Source organism: Pecten maximus, chromosome 13 (genome assembly GCF_902652985.1).
Source record: "Pecten maximus chromosome 13, xPecMax1.1, whole genome shotgun sequence".
NCBI lineage: Eukaryota > Metazoa > Mollusca > Bivalvia > Pectinida > Pectinidae > Pecten > Pecten maximus.
Window position 1 is genome coordinate 13,139,911 of NC_047027.1, and position 18,276 is coordinate 13,158,186.

General features: G+C 35.5%; 1 protein-coding gene across 1 annotated transcript; it reads left to right on the forward strand.

The window, feature by feature from the left end:
* Window positions 1–13,366: 13,366 nt before the first annotated feature.
* On the forward strand, window positions 13,367–17,135 carry LOC117341290 (protein ANTAGONIST OF LIKE HETEROCHROMATIN PROTEIN 1-like). Its single transcript, XM_033903143.1, has 2 exons — window positions 13,367–14,522; window positions 14,789–17,135. Exons 1-2 carry the CDS (start codon window positions 14,150–14,152, stop codon window positions 15,319–15,321), a joined length of 906 nt encoding a protein of 301 aa, XP_033759034.1. The 5' UTR covers window positions 13,367–14,149; the 3' UTR covers window positions 15,322–17,135.
* The last annotated feature ends 1,141 nt before the right edge of the window (window positions 17,136–18,276 follow it).

Here is an 18,276-nt window from a genome sequence, read left to right on the forward strand (position 1 = left end):
CTAGATTTGTACGAGTTGTGTCTTTGTAAGGACCTGATTTGTACGATTTATGTCTTTGTAAGGACTAGTTTTGTACGAGTTGTGTCTTTGTAAGGACTAGATTTGTACGAGTTGTGTCTTTGTAAGGACTAAATTTGTACGAGTTGTGTCTTTGTAAGGACTAGATTTGTACGAGTTGTGTCTTTGTAAGGACTAGTTTTGTACGAGTTGTGTCTTTGTAAGGACTAGATTTGTACGAGTTTTCTTTGTAAGGACTATATTTGTACGAGTTGTGTCTTTGTAAGGACTAGTTTGTACGAGTTGTGTCTTTGTAAGGACTAGATTTGTACGAGTTGTGTCTTTGTAAGGACTAGATTTGTACGAATTGTCTTTGTAAGGACTAGATTTGTACGAATTGTCTTTGTAAGGACTAGATTTGTACGAGTTGTGTCTTTGTAAGGACTAGATTTGTACGAGTTGTCTTTGTAAGGACTAGATTTGTACGAATTGTCTTGTAAGGACTAGATTTGTACGAGTTGTGTCTTTGTAAGGACTAGATTTGTACGAGTTGTGTCTTTGTAAGGACTAGTTTTGTACGAGTTGTGTCTTTGTAAGGACTAGATTTGTACGAATTGTCTTTGTAAGGACTAGATTTGTACGAGTTGTGTCTTTGTAAGGACTAGATTTGTACGAGTTGTGTCTTTGTAAGGACTAGATTTGTACGAGTTGTGTCTTTGTAAGGACTAGATTTGTACGAGTTGTGTCTTTGTAAGGACTAGATTTGTACGAGTTGTGTCTTTGTAAGGACTAGTTTTGTACGAGTTGTGTCTTTGTAAGGACTAGATTTGTACGAGTTGTGTCTTTGTAAGGACTAGTTTTGTACGAATTGTGTCTTTGTAAGGACTAGATTTGTACGAGTTGTGTCTTTGTAAGGACCTGATTTGTACGAGTTGTCTTTGTTAGGACTAGATTTGTACGAGTTGTGTCTTTGTAAGGACTAGTTTTGTACGAGTTGTCTTTGTAAGGACTAGATTTGTACGAGTTGTGTCTTTGTAAGGACTATATTTGTACGAGTTGTCTTTGTAAGGACTAGATTTGTACGAGTTGTGTCTTTGTTAGGACTAGATTTGTACGAGTTGTGTCTTTGTAAGGACTAGTTTTGTACGAGTTGTGTCTTTGTAAGGACTATATTTGTACGAGTTGTGTCTTTGTTAGGACTAGATTTGTACGAGTTGTGTCTTTGTAAGGACTAGTTTTGTACGAGTTGTGTCTTTGTAAGGACTAGATTTGTATGCGACATCAACCAGATACTGGTTTGGCGTCTTTGTTTGGAATTAACTGTAAATAAAATATTGAAAGAAACTATTTTGTTTTTATTTATTTTTAGATTGACATTCATACTCACCAGCCTTAAGAACATTCTTCATAAAATTCTCTAATTGTCCTTGTGTGTAGCGGCAGACTAATAATGGGATCTACAAGTCTGTGGTAGCTGAGATAGTAAACGTGTGTCAACTGTTTTCACGAGGAAGAGCAGAACTTATTCTCGGAATTATAATCATTAAGAAACAAAAAATCAACTGACTGAAATGTTCAGTACCTATACACTTTTGCCAGCGGTGTTTAAGGGCTTCGATGCCACTTTTATAGAACTCCTTTTCTTGGCTGTTCAGAAAGACATCCACTTAGGGTTAGGATTAGGGTGTCTGAAATAGCTGTTTTCAGTTTTGGGAATAGATGAAAGTCTGATGGAGCGAGATCAGGTAAATAAGAAGGATGCTCAATCAATTTAAAGCCACAATCGTGAATGACAGCCATGGCAATAGCAGACTCTTTCTCCCTAACCATAACCGAGTTGGTCCATTTTGTCAAAAGTCACTTGTCTTGTTTACTTGAGAGTGCTAACTCGTCGATTTTAACTAACCAAATGAGACCAGTACTTAGGAACACGGCCCTATACCGTCAGAGAAAAGTAGGACTTGAATAGATCATCCTTGAATACCTCTTTCAATACGAGGCTCACAACTTATCAATCAGCCCTCGTAGAAGTACTACCTTTTCGAAATTTCTTTTCGCTTCCTGTTTCTCCTAAACGAGGACTTGATATTAAACTACAGCCTTGCTGTGCCGTTTGCTGGTCGGGTCTACCTGAAATGGATTCAATCTCTCTTTCTCTGATGCGTTTACATGTCAGTTAGTAATCAATTATTCATGCCAGAATGTTGATATCAAAGGGGTTGTGGACGATTCCGTTGTAGACCTGATTGACTTTTTCTTTTTCATGCATTAAGTTGACGTACTTTAGTGAAGCTTTTTCAGTCTAAGCCTTTACCTGATGTTGATACTCACCTTCCATTTAGTTATAGATTGGTTGACTTGGAGTTTTCGGATGCATCTGGGATCCTTGAAGTTTGGGCACTCTTCCAACTTCTGAAAGGTAGCTATGGGGTTGAAGTCCTTTGATGCTGATTGTCGATTGGCCACCTCTAATTCTATGATGCCATCGAGCCCTATAGAGACAATACTTAAGAACAATTTCAGAATATTCCTGTGGCCTCGCTCTCAATATATCTATCAGGAATATGCATACGTGATGTAGAGACTTTCGCTGGAAGGCATCTATCAGCTTAACATCTGTTGCCGTAAGATTTAGCGTCTCCAGACCGCAGATAAGAATGATTTCCTGTGTCATTTCTCAATTACTATGGAATCAAGCACCTATTAGCCATTGCTTTCTGTTGGATGTTGAACTGCTTTTATTGTTATTGACGATTCTCCACGACTCCTACTGAATCCTCATTCAACTTTAAGACGGCATTAGAGTTGGAATTTGGCTGGATCATCAAATGGGCCCTCGTCCCATCGTTGAGTATTTCCAATAGGTCATCAGTACAGGTCGCGGGCGGTATCAAAATTGGATCAAAAACTAGGAATGCACTGAGAGTGGGAAGTTTTCCTCTTATAACACACCGTGGAGACTACACTTCAATGTCAAACTCCTTTCATTATGTAAAAACTATCTGAGGTTATTTCGTGCTATTTACAGTGTAAGAAATGTAAGCTGTATGCGCCACAGAGGGTTGAGAAAGACGTTAGCTGGTTGCTAAAATGGTATACCTCCCTCTATTCCCACCACCACCATGGCATCGCTAGTGATACGCAGAGAAAGGGTTTTGTTGTTAACGTTAAAGCGTGTAACAACATCACCACTAGCTATTCTTCGTCCACAAGTATCTTACCAAGTATGAGTTCCAGGAGTTCGGTTGATATCGTCCCGAGTTCAAACTCCACTGTCTGCAATCTTTCGATAAGGCGGTGGAACAGTTTGAGTATGAACTGACATCTGTCCTGATTTGGCTTCAACTCATCTTTCAGGTGTTTGGTTGACGCAAGTTTGTTTTTCTCAGAGATATTCGTATTCATTTTCTCTAGCTCCGTACATATTTTCACTACAAAGTCAGTGGCATTATCGATGATGTTCTGTTTCCCCTGACGTTTTATGTCACTGATAACTTTCTGATATCCTCCACCGTTTAAGCGTTTGTCTATCATTCACGAATATCGTCTTATGGTATGAGGAATGTCGACTTTAGAAAGGTTGTCAAGACATTGCTGTATGTCTCGTTTCTGCTGCCTCAAGTAATCAGTCAGTTTACCCAGTTTGTGTCCATTATGACTGTCTGTTACAAAGGTCAATACAAATCAAATGGTCTTCACATGATTTGCAAACATATCCCATCCCTTGATGTCTGGAACATCCGGGGATTGGAGTCTGGGCCGCCATATCCTCCAGGCAAATGTTTAGTTCTTTCTATACATTACCCCAATCTTGGTAATGTCAACATAACGGCCACACTACCTTGTATTTCTGGAAGCTCTCTTTCTAGAATTTGATAATCAGGTATTTCTATATTGGTATCAATGGTATATAAAACAAATTTGGTTGCTATGGCGACTGATTTGTTGTTATGGAGTTTTCAGTTGTTAATTAAACAGTTGTTGATAAAATGTCTTACTGGTGTATTGACTTGCTCATGCTATATTTACAATAAGAGTATAATGTAGTAAGCTTATAATATAACTAATGATTGATACTATAAACAGTTTTAACCCCAAAATAGAAGTATCGTCAGGTTTTACATAGGGTGGTATCCATGACCCTTGCTAAGCAATGCAATGCTTAAATTCTCTAAAACTGGATGTTTTATTAATACTGGATATCCAGGTTTTTTGTAGCCGATATACTAATCAGATCTAAGGTTGGGCCATATTTGAACCTTGCTTGACCTTGTCCTTTTGTAAAATCTCAATCAACTGTTATGAAGAAGTCAATTGTTGACGGACGCCGAATGACGCATGCCGGATGCTGGATTCCATGGTATTGCATTAACTCATCTTGGTCCTTCGGACTAGGTGAGTTAAAAAGAAGACAACGGTATAAAGGGGGAAAATCCAAAAATGAGCAAGAGTCTGGAGAGGAAATTGTTGTCGAGGCTGCACTTTGGTTTAGTTTTATTTGTTAAACATCTTTCCAACAGGTAATGTATCTTACACACATCTTGTAAACGACCACTTCTCAATTGATACCTGTAAACAAAATATCACGCACCTCTCTTCCAGAAAAGTCTGTCTACAAGGTTGTAAACTTTTATATATTTCTGTAAGGGTGTCTCCCTTTAATAAGTTTAATAAGTGTGCACTTTTCGTTAGGCATATTTATCTCGATGTTTATCTATTTTTATCAAACTTTGATAATTTCCCGATTATTAAAGTTCCTTTTTATCGCGGTGTACATCTAAACATTTGCATCTAATCAAAATAACTAATACACAGATATATCTCCGGATACAAAGGTTATCTAAACCAGTACAGGTATTTAGCGATACACATAATACATGCCTGGTAGATGGTTGAATATGACCCACAACACAATCCATCTTTTCATCACAACTACATATCATTTACGGGAAGTAAATTTCATATTAGACTGTACATGTAGGTCTAAATATCCATGTGTGTGTGTCGACCCAGAACTCACATCAGAAACAGGATCGTAAAACCTTTTCAGGCACACAATCAAGTATTGAATAGATTAGGTACTCGGATTTCCGTTCAAAACAAGTTTTCAATTTCTAATCTAATGAAATATCAAAACACAAGATAGATATGTAATCCTGACGGAGGACATTATGACACTGATGCCGTGGAAATAAAGTGTCATCGTTACAGTGACAGGTACATATAATTGGAACTTTTTGTTGGAAAATATCAGTCACCAAATTGGACAAAGTATTTCTTTTTTGCATTAAAAAAGATTACACTGTTTTGGTCTGTGAAATCACTCAACAAAACAGCAACTATCTAGAAATGGATAAGTAACAAATGAGAAATTGATGTTAATACACTTATCAAGCTACTTAATTGTAATTTTTCATTGGATGTCTGCAGGTCTTCGATTTAAAAGGTTTTGTTATTAAAAGATACCACTAAATATATCTGTAGGTGAAATTAAGGGACTTTGCAAGGTTAGTGTAATCAGCCTCATTTGAAAACCAAAATAAGTCGGCCAAGATGGGGCAAAGTTTTGTTTGGTTTAAACCAATAGTTTAACATCTTATCAATAGCAATGCCCATGGTAAGTCATTATAAATGAAGACAATTGATGAAGTTACTTCTGTTAAATAACTCCATAGTAGTGATATTTATGGGCTTGTAAAATGACTTAAATCGCTGAAGTATAGCTATAATCACACTCACATATATAATGTCAGCTTTAATGCTGAATTTGAACCAAATAACAATAACACATATCATTTTATTTTAATTTGTATGTTGAACCAACATCTCAATCACGTCAATTGAAAAATGTTGAGTTTTACCAAAATCACAATAAGATATATCATGTTAATTCAAATGCTGAAGAGTAAAAAAAATCGCAATAACATATGTGATGTTAGTTCCAATATAAAAGTTAATTCTTTAAAATCTCGTGTAAACTTCTGTATTACGTTTTATGAAGGACAAACGTGTGGAATATATATTTGGTAATAAAGTTTCTTCGAATTAAACTCGCATATTTCATGTTAATTCCATAATTCCATTACTGAAGTTATACCAAATCACAATCGCACATTTCAATTTAGTTTCAATACAGCAATTGGACTACAGACACATATTTTTTATATTAGTTTCAATGCTGAAGTTGGACCACAGGCACATACTTCATGTTAGCTTCGATACTGCAGTTTAACCACAGTCACATAGTTTAACAATTTAACCTAGCAAGAATTACAGAATAACATGGGAACAAAAATGAGAGAACAAAAAAAGTATTGTCTACAACAGCACATTATGATTGTGATTGTATCACTGGTATAAAACTAAAGATACACTGTAATTGTATCACTTCACTGACACCGTGATTGTATCACTGACACTGTAATTGTATCGCTGACACTGTAATTGTATCACTGACACTGATTGTATCACTGACACTGATTGTATTGCTGACACTGTAATTGTATCACCGACACTGTAATTGTATCACTGACACTGTGATTGTATCACTGACACTGATTGTATCCCTGACACTGTGATTGTATCACTGACACTGTAATTGTATTGCTGACACTGTAATTGTATCACCGACACTGTAATTGTATCACTGACACTGTAATTGTATCACTGACTCTGTAATTGTATCACTGACACTGTGATTGTATCACTGACACTGTAATTGTATCACTGACGCTGTAATTGTATCACTGACACTGTAATTGTATCACTGACACTGTAATTGTATCACTGACACTGTGATTGTATCACTGACACTGACACTGATTGTATCACTGACACTGTAATTATATCACTGACACCGTGATTGTATCACTGACACTGACACTGTGATTGTATAACTGACACTGTAATTGTATCACTAACACTGTAATTGTATCACTGACACTGTAATTGTATCACTGACACTGTAATTGTATCACTGACACTGTAATTGTATCACTGACACTGTTATTGTATCACTGACACTGTGATTGTATCACTGACACTGACACTGTGATTGTATCACTGACACTGTAATTGTATCACTGACACCGTGATTGTATCACTGACACTGTAATTGTATCACTGACACTGTAATTGTATCACTTGTACACTGTGATTGTATAACTGACACTGTAATTGTATCACTGACACTGTAATTGTATCACTGACACTGTAATTGTATCACTGACACTGTAATTGTATCACTGACACCGTGATTGTATCACTGACACTGTGATTGTATCACTGACACCATGATTGTATCACTGACACTGTGATTGTATCACTGACACCGTGATTGTATCACTGACACTGTAATTGTATCACTGACACTGTGATTGTATCACTGACACTGTAATTGTATCACTGACACTGTAATTGTATCGCTGACACTGTAATTGTATCACTGACACTGTGATTGTATCACTGACACTGTGATTGTATCACTGACACTGTAATTGTATCACTTGTACACTGTAATTGTATCACTTGTACACTGTAATTGTATCAGTGACACTGTAATGGTATTGTTGTGATCAATTGGTGCGAGTTGGTACTGTAAAAGTGGAAATGTTCGCGGCGTGGAAATTTACGCTTGTTTCGCGATCATTAATCTCCGCGAAAATATCCCCACGCGAATATAATAACACGTGAAAATATTGGCACGCGAATATTTCCACCAAATAAACTAAATACACTAATATACCTGCAAGCCGCAAGTTCCTGGTAGTAAACCATGTCGTCCGTGATGTATAACGTTGTCATGGTCGGTCATTTGTCCGAGACATGGCTATACTAATTTGAGTAATCAGTGAAATTATAGTATTTCATCTAATTTAATGTTGATTGATCATTAAACATTCATTTCATGATAATTACGATCGCTACATATCGGTTGCTAAGCTGGTCGGCCATTGTGTAGCTATAGGCCCCTAAACAGCACACGTTTCATTTGTGACAAAATATATCAACTTGCTTGTATTAGAAATGTTAATGTTGAGTCTCCGCGTGGTTATATGTTTTATTTGAATCGGAAACCATCGATAGTTAACTGTAATGAATGGTCCGTTTAAAATATTGAAAATACGAAAGGGCTACTGTAGAAATAGGTCTATATATGTTGGTAAAATTAGGTCAGAATATCAATATGTCTGCTTTTAAATTGCCACGTCGTATTTAATTACTACCAAACTTATTTGATACCTGCAAAATTAACTATCGCTAATTGAGACACCTGTGGTTGTTTTGACTAGACATGAATGCTTATCACGTCACTCGGCATAACCGGGCAGCCGATCCTTTCAACTTGACCGCGAGTGACGCCTCGCGTGCCTGTCTATCTAGCTTGAGGGAGCAGGTTTACGGGTAATAGTTTGATTGGAAATAATTAAGAGATTTTCAGTCGCAATTAAATAATCAACATACTTAGTTAACACTGCAACAATACACGTATGATTTCTTAATTTACCATACAGTACGAGTGCTGAGAACGCATGTTATTGATACATTTTCGGGGCCTGAAGTTGCAATCAAGTGTCTCGTCTCAAGTGTCACACAGACGTAATGCAATGATCACACTTACACCCAATTAACCTAAACGTGTCTGTTGATCCAAGTTTGGTATTTACTGGACCGATCGTCGCGAGCTTTCAATGGAGTTTGCCGGAAAAATACTTACTTTATGTACATGGCCAATGACATCGCAGCGCGAAAATATATTTTCATCATGACTGACAGCGCGAAAATATCAACACCGCGAACAGTTTGGAGGCTGACTAAGCGAAAATTTCAACGCGCGAAAATATCCACTTTTACAGTATTATTTTCATTTCAACATATTTTATTGGAAATCAAATGGATTGAACATCAGGCTAAGCCTATATTAAAGTTCTCTCCATAATATATTACATTTATTTCAAATAATTAGTATCTGGTTATTAGTCAAGAATGGAAATAACAGTATATATATAGAAAGAGTATTTGTGAATAATATATAATGATAATCTTATGTATTTTCTTTTTCTTTATAATAATTTTCAAATTATTGATAAATATGTACGAGAACTCGTTTACTATGCAGGAGAGAGACAAGTGCCTGATCAACAACAGAGTTTCAGACTATAATGTCCATCTGGTAAATACCAGTAGTCTTCTACTCATGTGTTGACCAAACACGCATCTCCCTTCCGCATATAAACTGGTACCATATGAGAATTTAAAATAAAACATAAAATTGTCTAATTCTGATTAAGTCCAAATCAAATAAGATTATCAATTGAGATTGTTCATAGTAAGGAGATAAATCAATTATACATAACTAGCAAGTCACCACATCTCACCCAACTTTACCCTGTAAGGCATGTAATATATATAATGATGCTTAGTTAAGAGGGTTACAATCACATTGACACTATTCACTTTTGTTTATATATATATTATCAACTATAGAAAGCAGACAATAATTAGAAAATCATCAACACACAAACACAGTGAAAGCATCCGTAATTGAACATTTACAGCAATACCGCATATTATTTAGCAAAAGAACTAACGGTAAATAGTTTGGATCCCTTTGATGTCCCACACAACTCGGCGACTCTCAGCAGGCAAAACGTTTCTGATTGGTTGACCAATCAGTGTACATCGCCATTTCGAATACAAACGTCCGATTGGGGTACGATATCGGTGTAGTGTTTCGAGTAGGCGGGGTTTACCCGCGAAATTCATCGATGAAACACGAGTTTGAAATTATTTGGTATTTAACCGGATTTTGTCTTTTTACATAAAGGACCAATTATCATGAATTTGACAGTTTTACCCAAAAGTTAAAAATCACTTTTAAAATTTTGGTTATTTATATTCAAGTGCATTCAAGGGTCCCGATTCATCGGTCCATTAGGAAAAGTTACCTAAATCACGTTAAATTCCAGAGACATCCTACCAATCGGAGTCGACTACAAATTAAAGGACTCGTCAGTGTTACACGCGTATCACATCGAATTCTTCCACCTGACGGTTTTGGCGTAAGGCGATTTGTTTCATCATGCATTAGTTCCTGTTCAGGGTCTTGTAACGATATTATTGAAGCACTGTCAATTTAGCGAAGTCACAAACCGTGTATATATATCGGGTATCATACATGCAATTAAAAAATGTATACCATATGTTCATGTATATGTAATCTCATGTCAGTTACCTGTCTGTTGGTCACTCTATTTTCATGTGTTTGTATTGTATTCAGTGTTGCCCCATTTTGGATGGAATTAAAAAGAATATACTGAATTGAATATTGCTTCACATCGACGGTCAAGAATACGTGTACAAATATCGACGCCAAACCAACACGTAACAGCACAGTCGATAGGCTATTAAAATAATTTACACAACGTCTATGACTAAGATTCGTGTTCTTCTTTAATCAAACCATGACTCTTTCTGGTATAGAGGTACAAATATGAAGTGGTATCATCATCGATACTCGCGGGGTTACGATCACAATACGCTTTCATAACGACGGTAAGGTCCAATATAGGTACTGGATATAAGTCAACTGGGATGATTTTTTGTTCGTAAATTAAGAATTATATTGTGATTTATTTTCTCGGTAAATATCATTATAGACAAGACTATTATCCTAGAGTGTGCCATAGGAAAACTTTTAGTACTTGTGTTCTCCTACAGGATTTTTTTTTAAATACGCGAAGTCCTACCCATCTTACAAAATGTAAACCTTACACACTATATCACAGATAAACTTTTTTTTACTTTAATGTGTCTTGCGTGTAATTTTGACAACTTTATTTTATATTTATAATGGAATGCAAATCCTCGATTCTTCACTTACAATGTTACTGTAGGTTATAGTCGAGGATATCTCTGACGCCGATCGAAACAAGATTTTTTAATCATGATCAAGATGCTACAACAATGTTTTCTTTCAAGAGGGAATGTGAGGTCGGATAAATCAGCGACGTATACATGTTCCTGGTATCACGTGCAATACACGTGTTTCTTTGATGTCGTTATGACGGAGGGTTGCTGTGCCCGTCCCTAATTTCTATTCTGAACCGTGGATCGGGATACTTCAATGCAGTTTATTGTAGAAGTGTTTCTACAATTAACATGATAATTTTTTTAATGAAATCTTGAATAATAATAAAATCAACAATAATGTGATTTTTCACGGCAATATGCCAATAACTAAATAGTAATGACCATCATCTCCGAAGCATTGCGTGAAATATCATTGGCTGACATCCACCAGTATTATCGAAATATTGGATATTTAAATGTTTAAATTGGACCTCAAGTTCAACGCAGTTAATGAACAATACAAAGTAAACGGATTATTGTAGTTATTATTTCTAATATACATATTTTGATATTCCGAAACGTTTTCTTCATTCTCACAAATTTTTTAAAATAGTAACAAAAACAGGTTACATTTAAATAGTTCTAATAGACTATCCAAGTTTTGGCCAAAATACCATACAAGCAAGTGTCATAACTCAAGTCTTTTTTATATTCATCTATGTTTCGTTCTGTGATATAAGATTTTTAACTTATTGTGTAGGCTTATCTATTAAAAGAATATTTAATTTTTTATATGGTTATAAAAGCCTATCTAGCACTCTTTCACTCGTATTCTTTTTAAAATTCTGCAAATCAACGCGTACTTTTAAGCTACTCGCTACTTAAAATGTGATTGTGATATGTTGAACACTTGATGAAAACACCATTTTAAAACTACATGTTAAAAAAAATCTAGGTGCTTGCATAAAAAATAAATTTTGAAAAAAATGATTCGGAAATTTTGACCGACTATTTTAGCCCCGCCTACTTGCAAAACTGCAAGTACATTGTACGTCAATCGAACGTTTGTATTCGAACTTGTAGTGTTTCACTGATTGGTCAACCAATCAGAAACGTTTGCCTTCTGAGAGTCGCCGAGTTGTGTGGGACATCAAAGGGTTACAAACTATTTACCGTTAGTTCTTTTGCTAAATAATATGCGGTATTGCTGTATATACATATTATATGATTATCAAATTATAAAGTAAGAGATAGTTTGCACAGACTCATAGTGATATGTATATGTGTATATTACTTTTGGACATAACCCATTTTTTCCATGCATACCCGTGATACTTCCATGATACTTCTCGAAGAACTCTCGCGAGGATTCTAACCCAAATATGGAACCCGTGATCCATATATGGATGAAGCTACTGCGATAAATAAATACATAATCAGAGATATTTAACCACTCTTTTGTAACTCTTGTGAAGAAAGCGAATCTTACTTTGCATAATTAAATAATTTCAGAATGAATTGACCTTCCTTACCGAGATGTATTACTCCGAATATGTTTTTCTGTTGAAATCTCGCGGGAAACCTCATTAGCATCAATTTATTTTGATTTCCTTATAAGGAAATTGACCTTTACACTTGTATCAAAGATGGCGGTATGTTTGAACTGATATCTCCGTGTGTCTTGCTCGCTTTGGATTTAACTATTTATTGTCAAACATTTGAAGTAATGTGCAGGTTTGTGGCTTGAATATTGATAATAGATACCAGAATCATCAATTTACATGTGTTTTTTTATCCGAGAAATGTTTTACCACCGCTAATACTGCCCGATGTGAATCACATCGGGGCTTGCTACACTATCGGCAATGGGAGGGACTTCATACCCTGCCGGAGAGCAGTGTAGGCAGGGTATGAATATTCGTTCTAGAGACCCCTCACTAGCGTAACTAACCATTATCAAATGCATTAGCCGCATCAGTACCGGTTCGCATATACACAGCCAAATCACTGCTATACAATATGATACAGTGTATATAAACATTGAGTGAGCTATGGTGACTTGCAGAGTTAATCAAAGACACATAATAACATAAAAAGTTAAACAAAATCATAAATGTAACATATGCAGTAAGCCTATATACATACGCATAATGTTTTCCATTTCTTTGAAGCTAGGTAGACATACAATTAGGCCTACACGCTTTAAAATAGTAGGGAGATATACGCAGGATTAACAAACATCGATGTGACTAGGAGTGAATGAGGTCAAGGTTGTTGATATGACAATGCGGAGCACGGTAGGTCTACATGGGAGAAGTATATATATAATCTGCTGGAGATGGTATGATATCGAGAGTATGTTGATCTGATTAACACATGGAAGTATTAAACTTTGCGAACTGATACTCATTACATTGTATTATATAGAAGATGGGAATTGAAAGTATAACTTGTAGGGTATTTGGAAAATGGACAAACTCAACTGGCCCACACTTCAAACACGTAGACTCAAGACCAGGGGTGCGTTGCAAGTCGCTCAGCCGATTTTCTAGCGCTTAAGTCACTTCTACAACGGTTCTAAGTGCTTGACATCAAACAATCATGGCTGACTTTTCACCGTTGAACTTAATGCTTATAAACGAAATAGCAGAAAGTGACGATACTTCAAATGTTCTTGTAGAAGAACTGAGTAAAAACAGAAGACTTTTGGATATCATTGCCGTAAAGCATATTTTTAAGGAAACACACGCCTGTGTTGTTGATTATGCCTCCGAAATTGTCCCAAAGTATAGCGAAGGAGACTTTCGAATGCATTTCCGTATGAGTCGCAGTACTCTATCAGTGAGTTTGTCTCAAAAACTTCCATATTTAACGATAAAATCTGAAAATCAAAATATTGACTTGGATAATCTTTAAATGCAAACAGTCATTGACATTGTACATTTCCATCCTAGGTTCCCCATTAAATTTGCTCTTCGTTGAATAGGGTCTACACTGGGTTATCTCGCGCAAATGCCAGAATTGTGAACGTTAACTAATTAACTTTCATGAATGAGTAAACATCGACCAATGAAAACGCGTGTTATCGCCTTAACGGTAATAACGTCACTGTAGTAAAAGTGACGTTAGCTCTGTTTACATTGGCAACCAAAGTATCGTTTTTTTTATGAGACTTTATTATCCGATTTCAACGCTAGAGCAATACACTGGGGAACTATTCCTACGTAGACTTTCTTTTAATTTTTAACATTGCGTTTCATTTTCGTTATTGCCGTTGATTGTTACGCCCTTTTCTGGTGCAATGACTATTATATTTCAGAAACTCATTGATGAAATTGGTCCTATATTGAGCGGCTGTAACAAGGTTAGCCTGGAAACAAAGATCTTGTCAAGTGTGTGGGTATTGTCCAACCAAGAATCATTTCGGGGTATCGCAGATCGATTTGGATTAGAAAAGGGACAACTGCATAGGATTTTTATTGAATTTTGTGAGAGTGTTTCTAGCATAAATGAGAAGTATATCACATGGCCAAGTGCTCCACGTGCAGAAGTTATAATGAAATCATTTGAAGAGACATCATCAATCCCAAATGTTATTGGATGCATTGATGGTAGTTACATCAACTTGTCTGGTCAAGCAACAGAATGCAGAGCCAGTTACATCAATAGAAAGGGTATATGTACTACTGGTTAATAAAGATTTCAATGATCTGTTATAATTATTTGTCTCACATCTCCAACATCCATGTTTGTCCACAGCTGTTTGTTATACATTGATTAAGGTTCACGTTATATATCTACAATGTCTACCAAGTTTTGACTTATTAGTTTCAAACTGACTTAGCTTGTTGCCAAATATAATTTTCTTCGGTAAAATATTCTAATGTGAACCTGCAATAAAAGCTGTGTTAACAATGTTTCCTAATAAATGTTGTTGCAGGAAATTCCTCTATGCAGCTCCAGGCAGTGTGCGACCATGAAATGAAGTTCATTGATGTCTACACAGGTTGGCCTGGATCAGTGCACGATTCTAGAGTCTTCAAAGCAAGTCCTTTGTTCAATTATTTGGAACAAAATGGTATTGTAAATGATGGTCACATCCTTGGTGACTCCGCATACCCATTACAAAATTATCTTTTGACTCCATATAGAGACAATGGTCATTTAAACAATTATCAAAAGAGATACAATTTTCTGCAAAGTTCTTGCAGATCTGTGATTGAGAGGACATTTGCACTTCTGAAAGGAAAATTTAGAAGATTAAAATATCTAGACATGCACAAAATTGAAAAGGTGCCAGATGTTATAATGGCTGCATGTGTTCTCCACAATTTTATCCGTGAACATGAATCCTCATGTGAAGTCGAGAGCGATCCAGAAGATTCTGATATGTCATTTAATGACCCATGCAACTCTCAGGGACAGAATGAAAAAAGTTGCACAAAGAGGGACAGAATTGCAAATTTGCTATAGTTGTGTACTATATCAGTACACAGTCTGCACATGTTCATTTAAACATTGTGTATATCTGTTATGAATTATTATGGGAAAATGTATGTGGTAAGTGTACAGTACCTGTACCTATTTCTCATTTCATGCTTCTGATTATTAGTAATAATGACTGTCCATAACTATAAATTCACATCCTTGTCAGTTTGAATTGCGAATACATAATTTCAGGAATGAGATTGTTAAGTGTATGATAACTATAAAAATTGCATATTCACAATAAAATGTGTTACTATTAAATGAGGTAAAAAAATCAATTTGCAGCATTGTGTTATTGAAAATAGTACAATAAATTCATAACACTAAAGTAGATGAAATGGTCTAAAACACTGCATTGGGAACAGAGAGTTTGTAATTCGTCCAATTTAATCAAATGGGAGTGGTTGGAGAAGCATGCATATCAACTAGCCAAAATAATAATAACAACTTCTCCTTGGAACAACAATATTTAATAACAATGAAATAAAATATAATATAAAAATAAAAAATATGAAATTTTCAACATAACCATGAAATGTCTATTACAATTGTTTTATAACATATCTCCATACCTTGGAAAATAAATAAAAAGAACATACATCAAATTGCAAAGTTGTTGAGTGTTTTTTTTATATTGCAAAATGTTAATATTGATTGATACATAAGATACTCATATTTTATACATAAGAAGCTGCAACCTGCAGTATGGTCAGATTTGCACAACAACCTTATAAGCACCGATGATGTTGACCAAATGAATTAAACATCCTAACCTTGCGTTAGAAGATTATAGAGTTGTTTTCTCCCTTATATATCATATTATGGCTGTACTGGGAAACAAATTTGCGCCATGTAATTTTGACATCATAATGGAAATTAGAATTACATCATCACAATGACATAGTGCCAAATCATCTCAAAAGCACTTCCTGTAGCCATGATAAACAATGGAGATAATAACACTGTCAGGACTTGCACACCTGCAACATTTGGTTACTGTAGGTCAGTATCATTAAGAATATACAGCAATAACATATCCACAGTTGTCAGCTGACAGCCATAGAAATTAAACATCATGTAAATATATTGACAAGAGAAGTTATTTGTTAAGACTCATATTTTATTTGACTAGATATATTGCATGTTTTTGAACAGAAGTGAACTTTCAAAACTGAAACAAAGTTCTGTTTAAATCTATAATGCTAGATTGGTCTATCTCATTCTTAAAATCTTTGATATTTTATTATACATTGTAATATCATATGGACGCAGAAAACTTAACAGGTGCCTCGCTACATGTTTATAAGATATTTATTAAGGATGAGTGTAATATCAGTTTATATCAATCAAGTTAGGTAATTTTCAAAACAATGCACAAGCTTTAGCCAGTGTTTTTTCTCCCAAAGAATTACCTAACAAGATATGATATAAACTGATCCAATTCATTTAATATTAGATTCATCTCAAACCAAAACCATCTTGCCTGCACAATTTAAGTATGCCTTTCCAACAGCAATCAAATTTTGTACACAAAAAAACTACTGTGACTCACAAAAAAGGTGAAGGTCAATTGACATACCATGTGTGATATATTTGCACACACATTTATACCACTGAGTGGCACTCCCAGCCAAATATCAATAAAAACACAATCACTCTAGTTGCATAACCTATAGCAGTTTTGAGATAAAAATACACATCTAAATTGAGGGCAGAGTAAAGGAAGTTCCACTGAACTTCTTTGATTATTGTAAGTAATTGCATTGCAAAATAAAACTCAATCAAATTTTATAAGTTCATAAAGGGGCATAAATTCAAAAGAAAGGTAATTAAATAAACCATGACTGTAGGCCAGTGGAAGGACTATTAGAATCTAAATGTCATTCTAATCAAGTCAGACCCTACATTCTATAGATCTTTGCTTAGGGTCTGATACAAGCCCATACAGGGTCATGTCAGGATGACCTTTGTCATGTTGTTCATTTGACGACCTCAAAGCAACCTTTCACTACCAAGAAAGCCACGATATGATTTGTCAAACCAATCACATAAGGTCACAATTAAAATTGTTTGGCGTAACCCTACTGCCCAATGAAATCAGACCGACTCCATTTAGAAATTTTTGTGTCAACTAAGTGAAATTCTGGATTTTCTGGAAAAGCCAATTTTAGCAAGTAAACATGGTACACGTTTCCTGAAATAAAGAGGCAGACTTTACTCAATGGTTTAAGACTATAATTTGCTTTACATACATCTATTGAACATCTTTTTGTTAAATCTTAGCTTTTCTAGAGTGATAAAACTTTCCAAAAAAAATTCGGACCTACCAACCTACCCTGTCCAGAAATCTTGGGTCAGGTTATGCCAAACAAAGATATTTTTAAATGTGGCCTAACAAGTCACCCTGACACAGCCTTATACAGACTTGTTTCAGATCCTATGCAATGAATCTATAGAACAGTGGTCTGTTTTCAATAAGACTGATCTACATGTTCAACTAGAAATGGTTTCAGATGGAGATATCATTAAAAGGTCATACAAAGTTAATAACTTGTTTCACAGGCCAATGACACCAGAAAATGATGACAACACTTGGTCATGGCAGGCGACTGGTAAACTTTCATTAAAATCCTTTCAGTAGTTTTTGAGTTTAAGTTTACAGTAATACACATAATAAATTTCACCATGCTATCTTAAATGCAAAGGGAGTTATGACGGGGGGGGGGGGGTGTCTACAACAGATGAGGAAGGTGCCTGTGAAACAAGTTACGTGTATCAACTTTGTGTGGCCTAATAGTGATTTTTCCTATTAAATTTTATCTGCAAGGAGCTTCAAAAGAACATTTTTTTGTTTTAGTATTTCCATTTGCTCTGAATGCATCCTTTTTATTTCTTCCAACCTTTCTCTTTCACTCTCTCTTTGGTCAGACATAAACTCTT